Here is an 18,294-nt window from a genome sequence, read left to right as displayed (position 1 = left end):
GGAGTACAAAAATGTAATTCTTTTAACTTTCTGACCATTTTTAGCCAAGTTATACCGAAAATACCAATCGTAAATATTGAATTTTTGCTAAAAATCGTTTTTCTGGTTTTTGCGACCATAAATATCAGTATTTTCATCACAGCATTCAAAATATTGGTCCGAATATGGAATGTCATACCTCGTTGAGTTCGTAATTAAATGTCCTATTAAACTGCGTTTTCAAAAAAAATTATTTTTTTAAAAAAATTTTTTTTGCAATTTTTGATGATGTTACCCCTTACAAAATATGCGAAAAATTGGCCAAAAATTATTTTAACAAAGTCGGTCAAAAAGTGATTTGTTTGGTTAGTATTGGTAATTAGGAGTACAAAAATGTAATTCTTTTAACTTTCTGACCATTTTTAGCCAAGTTATACCGAAAATACCAATCGTAAATATTGAATTTTTGCTAAAAATCGTTTTTCTGGTTTTTGCGACCATAAATATCAGTATTTTCATCACAGCATTCAAAATATTGGTCCGAATATGGAATGTCATACCTCGTTGAGTTCGTAATTAAATTTCCTATTAAACTGCGTTTTCAAAAAAAATTATTTTTTTAAAAAAATTTTTTTTGCAATTTTTGATGATGTTACCCCTTACAAAATATGCGAAAAATTGGCCAAAAATTATTTTAACAAAGTCGGTCAAAAAGTGATTTGGTTGGTTAGTATTGGTAATTAGGAGTACAAAAATGTAATTCTTTTAACTTTCTGACCATTTTTAGCCAAGTTATACCGAAAATACCAATCGTAAATATTGAATTTTTGCTAAAAATCGTTTTTCTGGTTCTTGCGACCATAAATATCAGTATTTTCATCACAGCATTCAAAATATTGGTCCGAATATGGAATGTCATACCTCGTTGAGTTCGTAATTAAATTTCCTATTAAACTGCGTTTTCAAAAAAAATTATTTTTTTAAAAAAAATTTTTTTGCAATTTTTGATGATGTTACCCCTTACAAAAAATGCGAAAAATTGGCCAAAAATTATTTTAACAAAGTCGGTCAAAAAGTGATTTGGTTGGTTAGTATTGGTAATTAGGAGTACAAAAATGTAATTCTTTTAACTTTCTGACCATTTTTAGCCAAGTTATACCGAAAATACCAATCGTAAATATTGAATTTTTGCTAAAAATCGTTTTTCTGGTTTTTGCGACCATAAATATCAGTATTTTCATCACAGCATTCAAAATATTGGTCCGAATATGGAATGTCATACCTCGTTGAGTTCGTAATTAAATGTCCTATTAAACTGCGTTTTCAAAAAAAATTATTTTTTTAAAAAAATTTTTTTTGCAATTTTTGATGTTACCCCTTACAAAATATGCGAAAAATTGGCCAAAAATTATTTTAACAAAGTCGGTCAAAAAGTGATTTGGTTGGTTAGTATTGGTAATTAGGAGTACAAAAATGTAATTCTTTTAACTTTCTGACCATTTTTAGCCAAGTTATACCGAAAATACCAATCGTAAATATTGAATTTTTGCTAAAAATCGTTTTTCTGGTTTTTGCGACCATAAATATCAGTATTTTCATCACAGCATTCAAAATATTGGTCCGAATATGGAATGTCATACCTCGTTGAGTTCGTAATTAAATTTCCTATTAAACTGCGTTTTCAAAAAAAATTATTTTTTTACAAAAATTTTTTTTGCAATTTTTGATGATGTTACCCCTTACAAAAAATGCGAAAAATTGGCCAAAAATTATTTTAACAAAGTCGGTCAAAAAGTGATTTGGTTTGTTAGTATTGGTAATTAGGAGTACAAAAATGTAATTCTTTTAACTTTCTGACCATTTTTAGCCAAGTTATACCGAAAATACCAATCGTAAATATTGAATTTTTGCTAAAAATCGTTTTTCTGGTTTTTGCGACCATAAATATCAGTATTTTCATCACAGCATTCAAAATATTGGTCCGAATATGGAATGTCATACCTCGTTGAGTTCGTAATTAAATTTCCTATTAAACTGCGTTTTCAAAAAAAATTATTTTTTTAAAAAATTTTTTTTGCAATTTTTGATGATGTTACCCCTTACAAAATATGCGAAAAATTGGCCAAAAATTATTTTAACAAAGTCGGTCAAAAAGTGATTTGGTTGGTTAGTATTGGTAATTAGGAGTACAAAAATGTAATTCTTTTAACTTTCTGACCATTTTTAGCCAAGTTATACCGAAAATACCAATCGTAAATATTGAATTTTTGCTAAAAATCGTTTTTCTGGTTTTTGCGACCATAAATATCAGTATTTTCATCACAGCATTCAAAATATTGGTCCGAATATGGAATGTCATACCTCGTTGAGTTCGTAATTAAATTTCCTATTAAACTGCGTTTTCAAAAAAAATTATTTTTAAAAAAAAAATTTTTTTGCAATTTTTGATGATGTTACCCCTTACAAAAAATGCGAAAAATTGGCCAAAAATTATTTTAACAAAGTCGGTCAAAAAGTGATTTGGTTGGTTAGTATTGGTAATTAGGAGTACAAAAATGTAATTCTTTTAACTTTCTGACCATTTTTAGCCAAGTTATACCGAAAATACCAATCGTAAATATTGAATTTTTGCTAAAAATCGTTTTTCTGGTTTTTGCGACCATAAATATCAGTATTTTCATCACAGCATTCAAAATATTGGTCCGAATATGAAATGTCATACCTCGTTGAGTTCGTAATTAAATTTCCTATTAAACTGCGTTTTCAAAAAAAATTATTTTTTTACAAAAATTTTTTTTGCAATTTTTGACCATGATTTTTGAATTGTTGCGGAAAATAGTGTTTCTGCGATTATATTTTATAATAATTATTTTATTATAGCAAGTAAAAGTCGAAGTGTACTTAGCGGTGATACTAATGGCTACAATGAGCCCTAATCATGGGCAATCGCCTCACGGTGCCATCACTAGCGAATTGCTAATTATTTATGCAAATGCTCGGTGTAATTAAGGTGGCCAAATGCATTTCGGTTACGTTTTCGGTTCAGTTGGGCCGAGTTCAATGCAAACTGAATGGCTTGAATGGTTTGGATGGCCCAAATGATGGGCCAGTTTCAATCTGGACGCCGTTCGTAAAACGTAATTGTTTCGGCCATAAAAATACGATGCAAATAAACGGCGGCGAATCGGGAACAGTGCGGCTACTTAGTATCGCACAAGTAGCCCTTCGTTTTTATGCACAGCAAGAAATATGTGGCTATCCTATGGTTTGGTATTATTTATTTTTTATAGTATTTTTTACTCAACTTCTTTGGTTTTATCATACAAATATCATTTATTATCCCCACTCTTATGCCTGATTGATCTCAATCAGGCATAATTTTCTGCCAGTGTGGACAACCATTATTGCCCACCTCCTTTCCGCACTCTCGCAATCGGCAATTGCATGAATGAAGTGCGTTGTGGCGCATATGCATGTAAATTGGCAATTCCAATTCCAATTCCGATGCAACTTCGGCCACTGGGCTCCAAAAGGACCAAAAAGGATATGGGCGGGGGGCAGTGGGCGGTGGCCGGGACGGACGTGCCAGAGTTGCCACAGTTAACTGCAGACTGACCGGTGGCGGGAATTTCGGGCGCAGTTCGCAGTTCCGCAGTTTGTGCTCTGTTTTATTTCGCTGCCTGCTTTTAGGCGCAAATATTTGCCAGCTCAGTGTGTCAGTTCTTCAGTCTGTCCCCATCTGTGTGTGTGTGTGTGCGAGTGTATGTGTGTGTGTGTGTGCGAGTGCATGAGTGTGCGTGCCCGGCCATAAAAGGGACAACAGTGCAGTGAAATGTGCACACACGGCACAAATCGGAGAAGCTACAAAAAAAATAAAAAAAGAAAAGAAAACTCGTGGCAAAATAATAACACACGAATTGATTATTTTTTGTATTGGAGCAGACAACTTTAAATGCCACGAGCGAAATATTGATAGTGTTTGTTTAAGTATTGCTATTTACAATTGATTTACAATGCGTAAATACTACTTAATTGAAATCTTAAGTAAGAACTAAATACCAAGGCTGTTCAGATGGTTATTTAAATGGTTTTAGATGTGTAGTTACATCCTCGAACTCTGCAAATATGTCGTTTGCGTTTTAACACGTGTTCTATGCCATTGAATACTCGCACACCACTCCTAACTCGATAATGCACATGCAAATCGGTAATTTACATAATGCCTACTGGAGTACCGAGTTACTGGGATGGCCCATCAAATGCCAAATACCAAATGCCAAAATGCCCGGCGCTGTCAATATTTATAACATAAATTATGCCCCGTGAGCGATGTGAAAATGTCGAATGGCATCAACATCGGCATCAGCATCAACATCAGCATCAGTAATCCACAAACCGCTTGTGCACACAAATTATTTTTGCATTTTATTTATTTTGAAAATTGGCCGTAATTTATTCATAAGTCCCAAGCAGCATGTAAATGTTTATATTTATGCATTATGCCATTTCGTGTTTTCATTTTCGTTTGGCTTTTTCCCTCAAAGAATCGCGTAAAGAACCGCAAAAAAAAAGAAAAAATATGTGAATATACATACATACATATATGTACTATACATATAAATATACATATATATAGTCGCGGCAGACTTTTGTTCGCATTAAATTGAATACATCGTGTAATTTTATTTACTCAAACTTAAATGATGGCAAACTGGGCGAAAAAAGAAAGCCACAAACACACACACACACTCACACACACACACACTCACATACAAAACAGAAAGCAAAGAGAAAGAAAAAAAGAATTAAAATCAAAACGTATAAAATGTTGAAATGCATTTTCATTTTCATTTGAGTGTGAAATTATTATTATTTTTTCTTTTTTTTTTTTTGCTTTTTAATTAAAAGCACATTTTTAGCTGATGGGCGAGGGGGGGAGCGGACTGAGCGGGCAATAAATTATGGCAATTGGTTTAATGCAAAAAATATCAGAATGGTGAAAAGCGCGGGGAAAATGGCAGCAGCTGTGAACAAAGCAAATACAGCGGAAAAATCGGGCGGGAAAAAATCGAAAAATTGTATATTCAAGCTAAAGCGTTTCAGCAGCGAATGAACTTGATTCTAATGGCAAATTTCACAACGAATAACGACTAAATGCAATAACATGCGTATCATTAGCATAAATCCAATTGACAGAAGATAAAGCTTTTAGACACTCGGGTCGCCACTATTTTGCGACTGATTTAATTAAAATTTAGCTCATTAATTAAACGCGTTTATCAGCCGAGCTGCAGAGCACAGCAAAAGCATATAAGCTCTTTATATAATTTGATATAAATAATAATTTGATAAGAACAAATAATAATTAGTTTCGCAACGGGCTCTATAAATATACTTGTGCGTGGTTTCTAAGTATGTCTGGGTAAATAAATTATGCACTTTTATTTCTGAGGAGTTTTTTGTGCAGGTTTTCTTCATATAAAACCTTATACAAATATTTTATATGGAAATCGTAGAAGCAAAATAAGACTTGATTTTTGAATATTTATAACATATATTTACAAGGTGCTGTGTTGGACTAGTGAACTGCCAGTCGCAGATACCTCTCCCGACTAACAGATACCCCGCACTCACCTTCTCGCCACTGTCCGATGGCAGGTAGAACACGAGGATGGTGAGGAAGCTGATGCCCATGCAGGGAATGATCAGGTTGACGGTGTAGAAGAGCGTCTTCCGCCGCATCGTGATGTTGAAGGTGATGTCCAGATATGGCTCATCGCAGCACGTGTAGAACTTCTCGTTTCTGTAAGAGATTGGGAATGGTAATATACATATGTTATTATATGTTACAATATTGGGAGTGAGAGTATTGGGTAAATTTGCGTACGAGTTAGGCAAATTGCTACGCAGCGCGTAAATATTTATTAAGGTTCATTCGGTTTGACGATATTTATTATGATGGTATTTTTTTTTTTTTGGTTTTTTGTTTTGTGGGGCTTTTGCATTGCAGCAGCCGCAGTGGCCGAGGCGCCCAAAACCTATATTTATTTACATAAACACACATATAGCCGGAGATATATGGCACTCCAATCACATAAATCATCGGCCGCATGATAAATATTGCAAAATGCTGAAAAAATATTGGCCTAACTGCTAACTGAGTGTCAAAATGGTTTTGTGTATTTTTGCGTAGCTGCGAATCGCGTGGCAGTGACTCTCAAACTTTTTGAGTGTGCTTGACTCCAAAACTGTGGTGTCAAGGTAAAATGCAAAGTATTTAAATTTTAAATGGCACATTTTAGGCAATATTTGATATTGTCTAAGTGTAATGCTTCTGCAAGTTGCAAGGGCAAACTTTTAAAAATGATCCACTTAAAAACCGGACTCATTGAACTAAACCCCTGAAACTTGAATCCATTTGCGTTAATCAGTTCGATTCAGTCATTCAGTGTTTGAGCAGTTTTTTTTTCATATTTTTGCCCACTTGCCAACCGTTGGACCAATGCATAATTTAAAAGTTAATAATCTTTGACTGCGGTTGCCCACCAAAAAGCAAAAAGCAACGAAAACAAAACAAAAGAATATAAAAAAGTAATGAAGAAAAAGAATGAGAATTTTTGTAAATTGAGTCGAGCACAGTCCGTTCGTTATGTTTTATTCTCCCCAACCCTTGTAGGCACTTGGGAAACTCTGGAAGGACACGGAACAGCACAAAAAATAGGTATAAATAACAAAAAAAAAAAGAAATAAATAAAAAATAAAAAGAAAATCGTTACTGCTGGGCAAAAAGCGAAAAGGGGTAACCTCCCAGTCAACATTTCCCCATTTTTCCCGCTTGCTATATGGCCGGGCCATCAATAATTCCGAGAGGCTTGCGGCTTCATTTTGAATAAGAAAATATTGTAAATAAATAATAAACAAGGCAAGGAGCAGGGAGCGGGGAGCAAGGAGCAGGGTGCGGGGATAAAGCGTGGGAAAGGAATTCGGCCGGAGGAAAGGACCTCCGCCGACCGACTTCCACTTTGACTGCGACAAGGATGTGGCCGGCAGGCAACTAACTGTTTGTGGCAGTTGACTTCCCTCCGAATAGAAATGAAGTATGTGGCAATAGGCACACAGAATGGGGCAAAAACCAGGGCGAAAACAGGACGAAATGCGAGGGAAGCGAGGGGAATCACGTTATTGAAGGCCAACATCTTGTGGGTTGCTTTTGATGGCTGCAGCAATAAAGTATAATTTGCCATGGCAATTCCGAGTGTCAGTCACTCAAAGGACGAATATGATAAAGGGGGCCAAGTGTCGAGTGAATGAAATAAACTTATTGTTTTTGCGCACTTTTCACAAATCTCCCCCACAATTAATACTATACTACTGTATACTTATTTCTTTAAATCAAGAAATATATTTTAAATTGAATAGCATTCCAAGAACTTGAAGCAGACACCTGGGCTCAACGATTTGATTGCCTGTGTCCATTAAAAGGACATTTAAATACGACAAGACACAAGTGGGCGCAAAACCTAATACCATAACCCATATCCTTCGGCTCACTTGGCCTCCCAAAGTCCCACGATCGAAATGCGAAATACGAAATGCGAGCAATGTAATATGGCTGCAGATTAAGTCTGCTGAAGTGAGCTTTGGTCAACAGGCTTTGGAGTGTCCGAAAAAAAAAGGGGAAAAGGGGAAATTCCCGCACCTCGGCCACTTTACTCCTTAAAGATAAGTCCCTGCAGACGGAGATGGAGACGGAGACAGACGAGATCTGGTTCTCTGACAGAAGCACTTGGCCCGAAAAAATGGGGAAAAACAGACAGAAAACTTCGAAGACCCTTAAGTCAGCAAAAGTGGGGGTCGAGTGGGTGGTTTGGGTGGTGCGGGTGGTTTGGGTGGTTTGGATGGTTTAGTACGTGTAAAGGTCAGTGTAATAAGCTCGGTGACTTGGTGGATTCCCTTCGTTGGTTAGTTGGTTAGCAACCACGATGGGAAAACATACAATAAATCATAAAATAGGCAAGAAACACATACAATCACACTCGCACTCACACAGATAGTAATAGAACACGCGTGCCTCGGCACACACACACACACATAGACACACGGCGCCGGGAGATGGCGCCATATAGGCAAAAAGAAAAAAAAATGAAGAAGAGAAGAAAATGAAAGGAAACAAATCTCAAATAGAGAAAAGACTAGACAACAACAAATACCAGCGAGGACCAGCAAAACTTCAGTTTGATTTGACTCGATGGCACATGGCAATCCCATGTTTCCACAGTTCCCCCCCCCGCAACAAAAAACACAACCCACTTGCGAAAATTCCCAAACTGGCAACAATTCATCAATGCGCCGGGCCACGCGGCGTATGCGTAATAAAGGATGATATAACAGAGACAGCAATGTGTCCAAAAACCAACTGAAGTAGTCGAAGTCCGTAACACTCTGTTAATCTAAATAGTTCAGCAAGTGTTTCGACCGACAGAGAATTAAAATTAAATTACATTGAAATTTACGAATGGTTTTTTAATCATAACTTTGCTTAAAATAGTCTTTCACTTCGAATTACCAATATTAACTATGCCCATCAGAGAACTGCAGCCAGCCACCGGCACTCTAAGTGCACCCACTAAACACCGGGTGTCTCAGCACTAAATACTAAATAATACTAAATACTTAATACAAAATAATACTAAATAATACCAAAATATAAGTGCCCTCCTCTGCGCTTCTCAAAAGTCCTACATAAGCAAACCACTTTTTCGATGTTTTTCAAAAAAAAAAATACTAAATGTGAGTGAGTGGTGCAGTGATTTTAAGTGGCAGCAGAGGATATCAATAGTGTGATCTGGAGCTACTGGAGGAAGTGGCTGAGCTGCCTATTTTCCAGGAGCTACAACCAGCTTCCAGCTCTGACGTGGAAGAGAGGAGAGCTTGAGGAAAGGGGTGAGTACCTGGTGTCTACAAGACACCCGAGTGTTTAAGAGACATAAATTTGTTGATTGTGATTAGGGTGGAAAAAATGCCACAATTGCAGTTCTCTGATGCCTATTCTGTTTTGGCGTAATTAGGAAAATTAGTTTTTGGATCAATTTTTGCATCATAAAAATTAAAAATTTTTAAATAAAACATCCAAAAGAAAAATATATTCGTCACATTTCCTCTTTTTTTTTTTTGCCTGTAGTTGGTGGCTGAAGCAGATTTTAAATCAAATGTTATTTACATTTCCAAACAGCACGCCCTTCGACGCAAAAAAAAAATGAAGTAAAATTCCAGTGAAATTGAATGTGGGACTCGGCAGGGATTTGAAAACGAATAGGTTTCATCTGGGTCTGGGGTTACCGCACTAAAGTGACCGAAAATGGTCAAATCGCTGATTGACAACGGGAAATTCTCCGAGGGGAATTGAAGGGGAAACAGCGTGCTGATTGCAGTCAAAGAACAAACGCATAAATACGAAATGATTGGCAACATAAAAAAAGAAACGAAGACATCAAGAAAGCGTAGGAAAAGCACTACCAGCACCAACAGCCCATTGCCACCAAGAAATCGGTGGGAGATCGGGGGGAAATTCGGGGGTAAATGCGAGGGAAAATTCGGGGGAAAATTGTGGGGAGAATAGGTCTCAACGCTTGATTGATTTCAGCAACTTTGAGCCAAAATAGAGAACTTTCGCTTTCGAGTGTTTTCTATGTTCGATTCTTGATTCTCGATTTCTTGTTTTCCATCTGCACTCTAACAAATATCAAAAGAGATTGCGCCAAAAATTAATCCATATTCATTACAGTCTTCATAAAGTGCTTTCTACAACCAGAGCTTATCTCAGTTCGCGATTGCACTTTGCTTTACTTCATTTCTGTTCAATTCAATCTTTTTTTTCGGTGCACTTCTCTTGTCCCATCCTTTAGATGCTTGAATTTGGGGCCAGCCAGAAATCAAAGTAAGTAATAGAATTTTAATAACTAACATAAACACGCTTCGTTGCATGACTTGAAAAAGGAAGGCGAGCAAATCTCCCAGGATTCGATGGGCAAAAGTCCCCAAAAGGCGTGCCAATTGAGGTGTGACCGCAAAGCGGGAAATGGAAAATGGAAAACGGAAAATGGGAAACGGAAAACGGAGAAATGGAGAAACGTAGAAAAAAAGGGAGAAGATTCTGTGGAAAGTTTGATAATTATGGTTTTAATCGATCTGTGATAAAGCAACGCGAGCGCAAAACCTCAAACACAACCCAAATTTGTGCCTCGTAATCAAGCCTCAGTGGCAAGTGGCAAGTAGCAAGTAGCCAGTTTGCGTAGAAGGTGTGGGTGGCAAAGTGGGTGGGCTTTCGCTGGTGTTTGTGCCCTGCGTGTTGATTTGGTGTTGTAAGACCCATTGCGGCAATTAAACAAAATACAGCTCCCAGGGGAATGGGAATGGGAATAAGAATGTGAATGGAACGACAACTCAATAAGCGGATCAAAAATAAAGATGAAGGCAAGTCGCAGAAATTCCGCAAACAATGAGTTTATTAGAAAGAGGCTTTAAGATTTCACAGGCAATGAGTTAATTGCAAGCAGCTCAATATTTGAGGCATCTACTTGTATATGAGTATATAAATAAGCAAATGGAAATGTGTGTACTACAAAGTGTAGCACTCTTATCTTTAGCAGATAGATAAAGGAATTTCTATGATATTTCTTAATTTTCTAAACTTTTTTTTCCTGCATTTCACAAACTATAAACTGCAAATTGCCGACTGGCCGGGGCAATGTCATTATTTTCCGTATCGTATCTAAAGGAAAAGGGTTTGAACGGGAATAAGCAGGGTTAATTTGATGGCTCCGTGATTGCCTTGACTTTCGATTTCTGACCCCTTTGTCTCTTCATCTTTTAGGCTGGTTTGCCCACCTGCCCACCTGCTCATCTGCCCACCTGTCCGCCTGTCAATCAATGCCTGATTGTCTGCCGCTTCTCCTCTACTTGCTACTTGCTACTTGCTACTTGCTCGATGTGAGTAGATGCCGAGTGCCCCGCAGAAAGCACCCAAATTTTCCCACCTGTACGTGCTGCGGCCTGCCACGCCCCCTTCTGCGCCCCTTAGTTAATTTAACTGTCGATGCGCATTAAAACTGAATCCTGTCGGAGGCTCTGCACAAGTTTTCGAAATGAAGCTGAAGTGGGAGGAGCAAGAGGAGCAGGAGGAGCAGCAGGATGAGGTCCTGGCTTCATGGGAAAATTGCTCTACGTGCTGTGAATTGTGTTGCAGCATTTTAGGCGCAGCAACGGCAACGGCAGCCTGCCGACAATAAAAGCTGCCAAGGGAGTAAGCCGAAAAGGGGGGCTTTGCGTGGGGAAAAGTGAGGGGGTTGGGGATGGGGTATTTTAGGTGACTTTGGGGCGCTCGCAAGGCCGTTGGTTAGGTGGCCAAATTGTGGGCGATTGTGGGCGTGGGCAGGTTTAGAGACTTCACAGCCGGCGGCCGCTTTTGTGAGTGTGTCACGCACTTGTGGCATAATTTACTGCCAGTGCCACGCGAAATAAACCAAGCAGCCGACACTCACACTCCTACACAATCGCATAGAGAACACACATACCCATGCACATACACATACACATGCACATGCACACACTTAGGCAGAGGCCGACAAACACACACGTAACTGGCGCTGTCAACTTTTTAATTCCCGTCAATGACTTGAGCCCCCGTTTTCAGTGGTTTACAGCTCTCGGTTGATACCCTGGCCTTCAGGGTATTATAACTTTGTTAGCACTTTTGCCACGGCGTCTCTGTGACCAGGTATTTCGAAATATTCAGTTTGGTACATAAATCCAAAGAAACTAGAAACAAATATTCAACAATATAACTCGCTTATTCTCAAACAAACCAGCTTTCTTGAGGGAATCATATGTCTGTTTCACTTATTTACTGCTCACTGTAGTTGAGCCTCGTCATTTCCGTCTGTCACGTGCCGCTTATGAAATATGATGGCTGGGGTGGGCGTGGCAAAGTGTGTGTGTGTATGTGTGGGGGGATGGGGAAGAGGTCAAAGGGCAAACGAATTAAGCTGTTCGAGTTTTTGCCACTCGAATCATTTATAGGTGCCATCAAAATGTAAGAGTTCTTGACATAATTGCGTTGTTTGCGCACTGGTAAATATTATTACTTAAAATAAATTCCATTCTCTCTTATAAATAACATGGCAAAGTGTGTGTGCTTGTAGATCGCAAAGCTAAAAGAAAGGAAAATGGAAAATGGAAAAGGAGAAGGAGAAGGCAAAGCAAACTCTTGCCACTGATTTATTGACTATTTCTTGCCCCACACGCAACTTCGAAATAGTTCAAGGAAATTATTGCCTCGCAGCTATTTTACTTTCTCTTTTCTACCTTTCCCCCCTTTCTCCGCAGCCCCCCAACCCCCATAAAAAAATATAAGAAACTCATACACCTGAAGAGTTTACTGCTTTTCGTCCTCCATTTTTGGTTTGGTTTAGGAGAACCGGGGGATACACATAAACAACACTTTCACGACATTCACGGACAATCTCAACGCTTTTCCACCTCACCACCTTTGGCCGGGAAAACCCACCATCCACCCCAAAAAAATGCAGAAAAAAATGGAAAAAATCCTACCATTTATCCCCTGGCTCGTAATACTCATATAAAAATAAAATGACTTTCGGAGACCGGAGTCGCGACTTGTTTGTGGCTTCCACGCGTGCCGATGGCGAAGAGCAGAAACAAAAGTAACAACAGTAAAATGTAGAAAAAAGGAAAATTTCCTTTATTATATTATATACAACTTGTAAAAAAAAAGCTGACGGAAAAATCAACTGACTTAGCTTGCGTTGCCTCCAAGTTCTGGGCAATAAAACACGAAGGCAATTGAAACACAAACGTGTTGAAACAAAGAGTTATTCGCACTTATACTATAAAGTTGATAAAACATTAAACTGCAACAAAGAGTTATTCGCACTAATACTATAAAGTTGATAAAAAATTAAACTGCAAACTTAAGCTGCTAATCAAATGTTTAATGAAAATCACGTTAAGATTGACCAAAGTTTCGGGACGATTCTGGGGGCGAGATCAAAGTAAAAATCCAAGCAATTTGAGCAGCCAAATTAGCCTAATGAAAACTGAGTTTTCTCACTTCATCTAGCACGTGTCATCAACTAATTAATAGCACTCAACAGCATTGCCGCCGCCATTTTGTGCAACCCCATCCACTTTTAACCCATGACCGCCCCACGTCCTCCGCCCACAAATTCACCTGCTCAACTCCAACAATCCCAAAGATTCCGAACAAAGTTGCGCTAAGTGAAACAAAAATTTCTTGTTGCCTTTTGTCTGGGGCTTAATGCATTAAAGACGAGCTCTCTGTTGGCGAAACTTCTTACCCATTCGCAAACCCCTCTTACACTCAAACCACCCATATAGGCCCTCTCGCTTGCTCCTACGGTGGGTGTGCACACAAGCGTGCTGTTGCCCTCTTTCCACAACGGGGGCGTGGCAATTAAGCAACCGCCCCCCGAGCCGAGGAAACAAATTCGAGCAGCTTTCACTTTCTCTGGCACAACGAAAGTCACACATTTCTATAAAGTGGGTTTCAAAATTCTAAAGACAGCATAATACGGGCTTAAAAGTACGTAATAAGTGTAAATTTTAGATTGCAAATGGAAACAAATAATTATAAGCAAATTAACATTACAGTTAACAACTTTAAGTAATATGATAGAACGTGTTTTAAACGCAAAACGCAATCGTAGACCTATTTTTCTAGCCGCTGCTGTAGTCACACACATATGCCGGACCAGACGGCCAGAATCAAGAAACATAAGAAACAGTACCCTCTATTTATTTATATGTATAATTTTGTGTCGCTTTGGTTTATTTTTGTATTTATTTTTTGTTCTTTTTATTTTATTTTTTTTTTGTATTCCTTTGGCAGTTCCTTTTGGCAAAGTTTTTTAATTTAAAAACTTCAAGGGAAAAATATTGATGGTGTGGGTGCAAAGGGGGAGGAGGAGGTGTAAAGTGTAAATAGGGACCACGCCCACGTTCATGCCCAAAAGATCATCATCATCATCGGCATCGACAACTCAGGTCAGACCCCGCTTCTGTCCGTCTCTCTCTAACGTCGTATGTCTGTCTCTCTCACTTGCATCCTTGACCTGCGTCAGTGTGTGTGTGCGAGTGTGTGTGCTAGTGTGTGTGTGCGTTCTGACATCCTGAAAGATTTGTGTTTGTGTTTTGTGACAGCGTCCAAAGCTTCCAAGGAACTTGCCAAAGGAGTTTCTGCCAAAAATAATTGTTGTTGCTGTTGCCTTCATGGTGGGTGGCTCTTTGGACTACTGGATAGTGGATAGTGAATAGTGGATACTAGATACTAGATAGTGGATATCCGATAGTGGGCCACCGGAATAGGTGGGTTGTAATGGTTGCAATTGGGTGGTTGCTTGGCTAGCTGAATGGCTAGCTGGATGGCTGGCACTTACCGCACTGCAGGAACTTCGAGGATATCCCATTCGACGGACGTGTAGAACTCGGACAGATCCACGCCCACCTCCACGACATTGGTGCCGTTCAGCTCGTCGATGTGCCGCAGATCCACCTGAAAGTGGATGCAGAGTGGTTAGTTTTACCGCCATTGTGGTGCACTGAAAATCCAGCATCTTTCTTATGATATAACACATTAAGTTATTTGTTATTAAGTTGTTAAGTTATTAAGTTATGAAGGAGCAGAGAATGAAGTTTACAATTGCAGCTAAAAGTTAACTTATAAATATATATAAATATATGATAAATAATTAATGCAATTGATCTGTGACGAATTTCCATGAATTGCTTGCGAGTTTTCTCGCAGTTCCCAGTGATTAGACAAATACTGCGTTGCGCTGACAGCGAACATAATTGGAATGCACTCTCTGCCAGATGTCTCTGTTTCGATCCTTTTTTCCTGGTCCTGGATATCCTGACGCCATCGACGTCCTGGCTGCCATTCCGATTTGACTGTCAAACTCAGTGGCAGCATTCTCGAAACTGCGAAACTGGGAAAGTGGGAAACTGGGAAACTGGGCAACTGGAAAACTGGGAGATTGGCAAGAAGCAACCAAGAGTTGCCTGGAGCAGAGCTGGTGGCCAGGTGGCCAGGTGGAGAAATGCTCCAGAAGACACCATCGATATCGAAATGGACAAACATGCGATGGCCGCACTGCAGTTTCAGTGCTCAGTTTTGCTTAGTTCGGCACGACTGCAGCTGACAGGACATGGACATGGACAGGACTTGGAGCTCACCATCTGACCATCTGGCTATCCACCTATCAACCTATCCACCTAACCACCCATCCACCTATCAACCCATCCACCTATCCACCCATCCACCTATCCACCCATCCACCTATCAACCTATCCACCTGGTCAAAAGGAAGGTGCATTGGCAGCATTCCTTCGCATGTCCGAGGTCGGAAGTATTTGACATGCGATTGCAACACTCTATCGAACTCGATTTGTGGCTTTCCAATTTTCGCCCGGAGTTTCACTTGATTTCCTCCAGCTGTACTAAATGTTTGGTTTCTCAAAGTTATGGCCACTTAATCCCTCACATTTTTAACAATCATCATAGTGATAGATGTGATACCTATGTGCACTTTCGGGTTAATATAAAGGTAAAAGTAAAAGGATAAAGAATAATCTCTTTAGCTTAACTGCCATTTTTCCGCTTTCCCATTGACTTCTGTTGGCCTGGTTGCAAATAAAGCTTTTCCGCAACTGCATTATCTAGTTTTTGCCCAGCTGGCTCAGCTTTTTTGTGTGCACTTGCTGTTTGAATATTAACCCGGAAGTGCATTCATTCCATCAGCAATTTTTAATTCCTTCCTTTCTTCGACTGAATTTCCTAAAGCATTTTGTCTGCCAATTTACGCCTCAACGATTTTCCATGGCCTCCAAAATGGGCCAGGAGCTGTATAGGTGAGGGGGAGGGGTGACAAAGTGGCAAGTGGGTGGTGGGTGGTTGCAGGTGCCAGTTGACATTGAGATTGAGGGCGGTGGGGTTGCGTTTTTGGAAAAGCGTGAAATTTGAAAAGTGACGTTAATGCGATTTCTCGTTTCTATAACAGGCTTTAGTCCTGCACTTGAAAAATAAACGTGTATGCTTTGAAGGAAACTGTATGTACATCTTATCTTATTTATTTAATAATAATGGAATATGCTTAAATGATTTTTTAACCATCACATAGTGGTAAGTACTCAAAGTAGAGCTACTCAAATTTGGCAAGTGCCTCATTCACTTTGTGTCCCTGTTTTTTTTTTTGTATAGATGGTTGGAAACTGTGTGTGTGTGTGTGTGTGTGTGTGGGCGTATCCTGTGCTAAATCAAGTGTGAAAATTGAGCCTATGAACTTGCCCTTGCCTTTTGTTCGACTCCCCAGAGACTCCGGAATTTTGCCCCCTTTTGCCATTCAAGTTTTGCTCATTGACACGAAATTAGGAAATCGACGCTGGTTGAACATGAATGAAAAACAGGCTGCGAAGATGCAGCTGTGCCGCAGATTGGGCCAAAAAAGGGAGAATAATCAGACAGGATGTGGCTTCCCCAGGTTCGTCCTGCGGACGAGGACAAGGACAAGGACGAGGATGCGGATGCGGAGCAGGACCAACCAGCCAGGTGCAATGGAAACTACCGGCTGCTGTTGGAATGCGGCAATGCGGAAATTGTTATTTTAAGTGGTAGCGGAAATTTCACTATAAGGAAGTGATGATTTAATGAAATATTTCCGCTGTCAGGCAGCCAGACAGCCAGATGCCAATGGCATCTAGAGTAACTGTGACTGAATGAGGGAGTCCTGGGAGTCTTCATAAATAATTTGCAGCTACTATGTAGGATATCGCTCACTTTGCGGTTGATTTATGCGTGAAGTTGAACACAACATGCCACAGTTTACACCGCAAAATGAAAGCACACAGGGGTGCAAATTCATTGGGGAATTATTGAAGTTGGTAAACTGGAGACACAACTATATAAAGTAGCTTAAAGAAATGTATTTTGAATATTTAAATTATCGAACAAATATTATTATTAATATTCAAAATGTTTGCAATAAAAGTAATATGGTAGCTACTTTAAACGTTATCACTGCAGATATACATTTACTAATTTGAAGCACTTCTGTATACATTTCAATGTTTCTATAATACATTTTGCATTCTGCTTTTTTTCCAGTGTACGCAACATTTGAGACAATGTTCGGCCGCATCAACTTTCAGGTGCCCGCCCCTCTTTTCGTGTCGTGTCAAATGCTTGTTAGCGCCTTTCCTTTTTAATAGTAAATGAGCATTTAGCTTTTTACCAAATTAGTCAGCTGTCTGTGTGTGCGTGTGTGTTTGTGTCTGTGTGTGTTGGTGAACAGGTGCCAGTAGAGAGAGAGGGAAGCTCCCAAGAGAAAGCAGCTACATTCTGCTAATTGTGTCGACAATTAAACTAAAACTAAGGCAGCAAGTCAAGTTAAAGGCACATAGATACAATTTAACTGCTCTGCTAATTGAGTGATTGCTACAAAATACACAAATCCCATTTTCCCCCGGCACTTTTCACTTTAAGTAGGCCTTAAAGTGAGCCATTAAATTGTTTATATATATTTCAAGATAATATCCATGGGCTGTGTGCTGAGTTAAGTTGATGCATAATTCACACGAATTTATAATAATGCGCCCAATTTGATATTAGTTGGCCAAAGTGTTTAAGCTTTAAATTGATTAAGGAATTATTTGGCATCTGTTTAATAGCATTAGTACTTTCAATTCTAATCGATTTAAATTCGATTTGGTTCCGCCAACGGAAACACTATCATTTTTTTAACCCAAGCGCGACTTTATGGCCTGGCTAATGCAGCTCAGTAGCTCAGTAGATGCATGTGGTTAACCCTTTTTGCCGACTTTTTCCGCCTCAATGGAGGAGGGCTAGGGGATTGGAGAACCCAATGGTGCCGCTTGGCTTAGATGGCAACCTAATGCCGGTTCATTATTAGCTGGCAAGGTCCCAACCGCAGGACGAAGCCGCAAAGCATCCATCGTGCTGCTCCAACCCTTGCTATGCCTGCACTCGAAAAAACTCTGCCTAAATTGTTATCGGTCATTTTTGAAATTTAAAAGAATATTTTCAATTCAGCATGTTGCTGTATACGTTGTTTTAAGACAACTTTTTAGGCGATTTGAAGCCCTTCTTTGGTTTTGTGTGCTATCTTCGGCTTTTATTATTTAATAGACTCAATTTCTTGTTTTTATGTTGAATTTCTCGCGGTGTACGCCTGTTTAGGCCTGCATTTTTGTGTGGTGCAG

The 18,294-nt window shown here is 39.2% G+C and overlaps 1 protein-coding gene across 1 annotated transcript in view; it reads right to left on the bottom strand.

Moving 5' to 3' along the window:
* LOC120457117 (acetylcholine receptor subunit alpha-like) overlaps window positions 1-18,294 on the bottom strand; it is a 55,073-nt gene that overhangs the window by 13,046 nt on the left and 23,733 nt on the right. Inside the window, exons 4-5 of the mRNA XM_039644334.1 lie at window positions 14,454-14,569; window positions 5,614-5,782 (exon numbers count right to left, since the gene is read on the bottom strand). Coding sequence (XP_039500268.1) covers window positions 5,614-5,782; window positions 14,454-14,569 — 285 coding nt within the window. The remainder of the gene's footprint in view (window positions 1-5,613; window positions 5,783-14,453; window positions 14,570-18,294) is intronic.

This window comes from Drosophila santomea, chromosome X (genome assembly GCF_016746245.2).
Source record: "Drosophila santomea strain STO CAGO 1482 chromosome X, Prin_Dsan_1.1, whole genome shotgun sequence".
NCBI lineage: Eukaryota > Metazoa > Arthropoda > Insecta > Diptera > Drosophilidae > Drosophila > Drosophila santomea.
This window is presented reverse-complemented; position numbering and strand designations above follow the sequence as displayed.